This window comes from Gavialis gangeticus, unplaced genomic scaffold (assembly GCF_001723915.1).
Source record: "Gavialis gangeticus isolate Ggan-Ray unplaced genomic scaffold, GavGan_comp1, whole genome shotgun sequence".
In the NCBI taxonomy this organism is placed as follows: Eukaryota; Metazoa; Chordata; order Crocodylia; family Gavialidae; genus Gavialis; species Gavialis gangeticus.
The window spans coordinates 13,809,520-13,814,473 of record NW_017729018.1 but is presented as its reverse complement, the minus strand read 5'-3'; the positions used below and the strand labels follow the sequence as shown (position 1 = coordinate 13,814,473).

Genomic DNA, 4,954 nt, shown 5'->3' with positions numbered 1-4,954 from the left:
TGATGGGCTGCTCTAAACAGGAGTTAACCCTTTGGGTAAATCTCTATGCCTTTGTCCTGCCTCTTGCATCTGCCCTTGCAGAAGAGGAAAATGATGGGGCTCCCTAGGGAAGCAGTCCCAGAATCCTGGGCAGCTGGGTGGCGTTCCTGCTGATCTGGGTTTGAAGGGTGAGCCTCAGGATGGAGTGACTGCTTTCCTTGTGTCCAAGGCTGCCATGCACTGGGACCTGAGCTTTTGCTATGAAAAGCACATTAGGGCCTGTGGTATTGGAAGAGTGCTTCAGAACCCAGCCCTTCTATGTATGCCCTTGGATACCCCATGGGCAGCCTCACGCCCCTCGGAGAGAGGCTGATGTCTCTCCCCTTTGCTTCTCTCCTCAGAAACATGCTTGCATGCTGATCCGCAACCTGGTCTCCCGGAGCCAGGACTTCTCTCAGCCCATCCTGGAGATGGGCGCAGAGAGCCTGATCGCAGAGGCTCTTGCAGCACACCAGGACTGTGGTGATGTGGCCAAAGCTGCCTTGAGGGACCTTGGCTGCAAAGTGGAGCTTCGGGAGCTGTGGACAGGCCAGAAGGGAAGTCTGGCTCAGTAAGCCACTTTCCCAAGGAACCCTGGTGGTTCTGGGCATCTATGTAGGCACAGCCTGCCGGGCAAAGTGGCTTGGAACAAACTGCATTGGCCTCCTTGAGCCGCTGAAGAAACCTCTTGGCCTGTGAGGCTGTAGTGAGCTGGTACAGGAGATACCTTTGTCTACAGACACTTTGGCTGCTGATCCATTCACTGTGATACTCTACTCTCCCAACTTGATGCGGGAAGACCTACTTTCCTCCACTGCTGTGTGTTACCCATTTCCAGACAGGGCTGTTCCCTTATGTATTTATTCCATGCCACGTGAGCCTAACTCACTGTTATTGGCCTTGCCCTGATCCCTGCTCTGTGCCCCTGTTACCTAGAAGTCCCAAACACTATGTAGAATGAATGTGCCCTGTCCTGTCCCAGTGCTGTGCTCCTAGTATGGTGTTTGGTGTTCCAGCATATTGGCTGTATCCATTTTCATTCTATGGGAATGTTTCAAACTAGTATGTGATATTGACTGGAGATGGCATAGACTAGTGTTTTACTTTATAATCTCACTGTTTGCATTCAGAAATAGATGTCATATGATGTTGTTCCAGAAGCAAGTAACTGATGGGTTGGTATGTGAGGGGGATCCTAGTGGTCCTTTCGTCTGTGAGCCTTTTCTGCTGTTTTCCAACAAGGGAGGGGAGAATGTATAATTGTTTATCAGATGGAACAAATCTGACTAACTGGCCCTCATTAAAAACAATCTCCCAAAAGAGGATGAGTACTCATCATGATTATATAAACGCTCACACACTCTTACATGTGCGTGTATGTGCAATAAGACATCATTGGTAAAGCTGTTATTTTCATAGAGAATATTCATAAGGGATTTTGAGTACCTAATTCTCATAAAAAGTGTACTTTTAAGTTTCAACATAAAATTTGCTATTCCTAGTTTTCTAGATTTCTTTCCTGTGTACCTGGTTCAGGCTGAATGTAATGGAGACCGAACAAATGTACACTCACCATCTATCCTGCCACGTCTTTAAGGCAAAGAGGAACTCGGGCTCAAAATGGTACAACTCCAAGGAAGGTCCTCGTGAGTCCAGATCGTTGCTCGTTCTTTGTAGTAGCCAACTGCCGAATTCCACCTGCAAGACAGAGATCAATCTTTCGTTGCCCTCTAGATAAATGGTCTCTTGCCTTCTCTCCAACTGGTAGAGGGCACCTGAGAGAACACTCTCATGTACTGCCTAGAAGCTCTGACAGCATTTCAAGGCAGGGATGCAGCAAACCAAATTCAAGCAAACACAAACGGCCTAAAATGTGGGGATGTGCCAGATTTGGGGCTTTGGTTGAGTCTGAACTGGGGTTAGGGACCACTTTTGAAATGTATATCTGAAGGTCAGTAATTTAGGCTTGACTTGGTCAGGGAACCGGTGCATTTTCAGAGGTGGGGCCTCTGAGAACAGCCACATCATCTGTCTGCTTCACTCAGGAATCATGCAGGTTTGTAACAAGTACATTGTCAATCGAACACTTGTGCTACTGTGGAAATGTGTAGCTCCCTCAGGGTGGGAACACAGCTGTTCTTATGTACCAGCCCAGCATGGAAAGCAGAGTCTGCACATCCTGTCTCAGTATTCTAGTCAAAGGCCCTCTGGAAATCCAATAGCAGGGAAAAGAGGAATTTTTCCCTGGCATATCCGGGGATTTGTGGGGGGGGTGTTTCAGTCCATGTCTTAAGGGACTGCATTTCATGCCACAATAAAAAATCCCGGCAGCACAACTGGATCACCTCTCACTGGCAGTTTCTACAAAGAAATCAAGGAGTGGCTAGGTGGGAGAGAGAGCCCTTCTCGTGTGATGCCTTGGCCCTGGGGAGTTGTTGGTGTGCAAGCCCCGCTTGTGGTAGTACTGGGGAGAGCTGCAGCACAGTGGGGACATCAGATTTTTTACAACTATCTTGATGAACCCCTGGCAGGGAGGAATTCAGATGGGGCCTGCTTTGCTGGCACGTGTGTGGGTAAACAGCAGGTTGGGCTCCGGTTCTATTAGGTCAGCATCTTGCACCAGCCACCACATTAATTCCAAAGTCAGTGAGTCAAAGGACAGGACAGCCGAGGGGGAGGGCATGGGGGGAGCATGGAGCGAGATATGGCATTGCAGCCACTCAACCTTTCACCCAGCTGGACCTGTGCCTGTACTCTAGGGCAGCACTGCAGGAATCCCGCCCTCCCATCACTGCCCAGCCCTTCTGTGAAGGACTTTTACCCCTTCCATTCTAAAAGCCTTGCTGGATGATGGCAAGTTTATTCCGTCTGGAAGCTCCATGGCTATTCTTATAGCACATGGACATGCAGAAGAAACTACCGTCTCATATTCCCCAGCTGGGAGGAAGGAACTAGAAGCAGCTTTCAGACCCTAGGAATGTGGAAAGTTAAATTTATCACCTGTGAAATCAACTAGGCTTAGAACCACTGGCAGAGATGGGAGAGATGAGGGAAGGGGCATGATGTAGCTTGTCTCCGTGATCCTCAAAATGAGACAATCATCTGATGAATTATGGGCGAAAAGGGATGGGGTTTGGAGTCATAGGGTATGAAAGAACCCTGATTTTAGGGGGATGGGGGTTGAGGTAAGTTTCTAGCTCTCCTAGTTGCTGAGAAAAGCTTGGAGTTATGACTCTGAAAGGCCCCAGTGAAAGAAGGGAAATCAGTAGGCCCCAAAATGTGTTGTTTTAAAATTTTATGATGTTCAAGCCAGTCTTGGGCTTGGGGAGGGGTTTGGCTCATGATTTGGGAATTCTCCAGTCCTCTTGGCTGCAAACTCCTGTCTCAGCACAGCCTCTGGTTTACAGGCCTGAGTTCAGCTGGATAGGAGGCAGGGGGCTCTTCTGAGAAAAAAGCCACAGGCTGGCAAACCAGTATGGCCCCCTATAATGGCTGCCTAAGCTCTGTCCTGATGTCCCTACAGCCTTAGTCCTAAATCTTGGCTCCGACTGTTAATAAATGACTTGGTGATAGTAGGTAAATAAAGATGCCCAAGGGCTGGCCTTTGCAGCCTGGTAGCCTCCAGCTTAGCTGTCTCCTTGGCTCTGATTACAAGTTTGGCTCAGACAGGGAGTCTCCAAAGGCACTCTTGAGTGGAAATGCAAACAGGAGCTATGACCCTCAGACACAGCACTCTTATCTTGGGTGCAGGAACCAAGGGAGCCATTACCAGCCTCCTGGCTGAACTCCAGCTCTGTTCCCCCTCTGCAGCTGCAGCATTTCTCCCCTGTGTCCTGAGCTGTTCTACCCCAGAGGTGGCTGCATTGCGGGAGTGGGCTGAAAACGAAAAACAATCTGGGACCCTTCAGAAAGTCATACAGAAATGGCAGCGATTCTGCCCTTGCAGCATTGCTTGACAGAAGTGCCGAATTCCAGACTGCCCCCAGCAATTTGCTGATTCGGACCTGGCGCCTGGTTTTGTCTTTAGCGCCCAGGCCTGGGCTTTGAAAGCATTTTGCTTTCCCCATGAAGCTGTTTGCTCTCCAGCCCTGCAATTCACCTTTTATTCTTTTCTGGTCGGGAGAATGCAACGAAGCCAAACCTCCCGGCGCAGCAGGGAGGCTGGCACATCTGCCGGCTTTGGGATCGTTCATCAAACGTGTGGGGCGTGTTGCAGTCTGTTGTCAGCAGCTGGCTGCTCCTGGGCCAGCATCGCGACACCCTCATGAGAATGGGTCATTGGCACCTTTCACCCCAGGATACAGAAGTGCTTTCCTGTCCCGTGAGTCTATAATGTCCATGAGGGTGGAAGGGACCTCGGGGGCCCCATCTAGTCCAAGCCCCTGCTCCAAGCAGGACCAGCCCCAGCTACATCATCCCAGTCACAGCTCTGTTGTTAAAAACTCCAGGATGGAGACTCCACCACCTCTCTGGGCAGCCTGTCCCTGGGCTTCACGACCCTCCTCCAGAGAAAATTCTTCCTACTATCGAACCTCAACTTCCCTTGCTGCAACTTTGCTATGACCTTGGTAGGGTCGTCGTCTCCGAAGCGATTCTGGGAGGTTTCTAGAACGCTGACGGGCCGTCGACACACCACGCCAATGTGCTGTTGACCCATGACGTCAGCGTGCTCATGACATGACACCAACGTGCTGCGGACACATGTCAACGTGCCCATGACACATGACGTCAACGTGCCACTGACACATGATACCAACATGTCCATGACATGACGTCAACGTGCCCATGACACGACGCCGGGAGCGGGTGCCCGTGGGCGAGGCCGTACCTCAGCGATGCCGGGGTGTTGTTGCCTGCGCGACCCGTCCCGTCTGGGCGCGGCACTGCGCGGGTGGCGCTCCCCGCCGGGCGCTGCCGTCAGGCTGCGGGCGCCGCC

The 4,954-nt window shown here is 51.0% G+C and overlaps 1 protein-coding gene and 1 long non-coding RNA gene across 3 annotated transcripts in view; one reads left to right on the top strand and one right to left on the bottom strand.

Annotated features, from left to right (window-relative positions):
• The window catches only part of ARMC6 (armadillo repeat containing 6), a 19,322-nt gene extending 17,981 nt beyond the window's left edge, over positions 1–1,341 (top strand). For both annotated transcript variants that reach the window (XM_019513609.1, XM_019513610.1), the window contains exon 8: positions 381–1,341. In XM_019513609.1, the coding sequence (XP_019369154.1) occupies positions 381–593 (213 nt within the window). In that variant the 3' untranslated portion in view covers positions 594–1,341. The remainder of the gene's footprint in view (positions 1–380) is intronic.
• The window catches only part of LOC109294976, a 17,139-nt gene extending 12,199 nt beyond the window's left edge, over positions 1–4,940 (bottom strand). The window contains exons 1-2 of the long non-coding RNA XR_002096659.1: positions 4,847–4,940; positions 1,592–1,716 (exon numbers count right to left, since the gene is read on the bottom strand). This is a non-coding gene — a long non-coding RNA (uncharacterized LOC109294976). The remainder of the gene's footprint in view (positions 1–1,591; positions 1,717–4,846) is intronic.
• Positions 4,941–4,954: the final 14 nt, after the last annotated feature.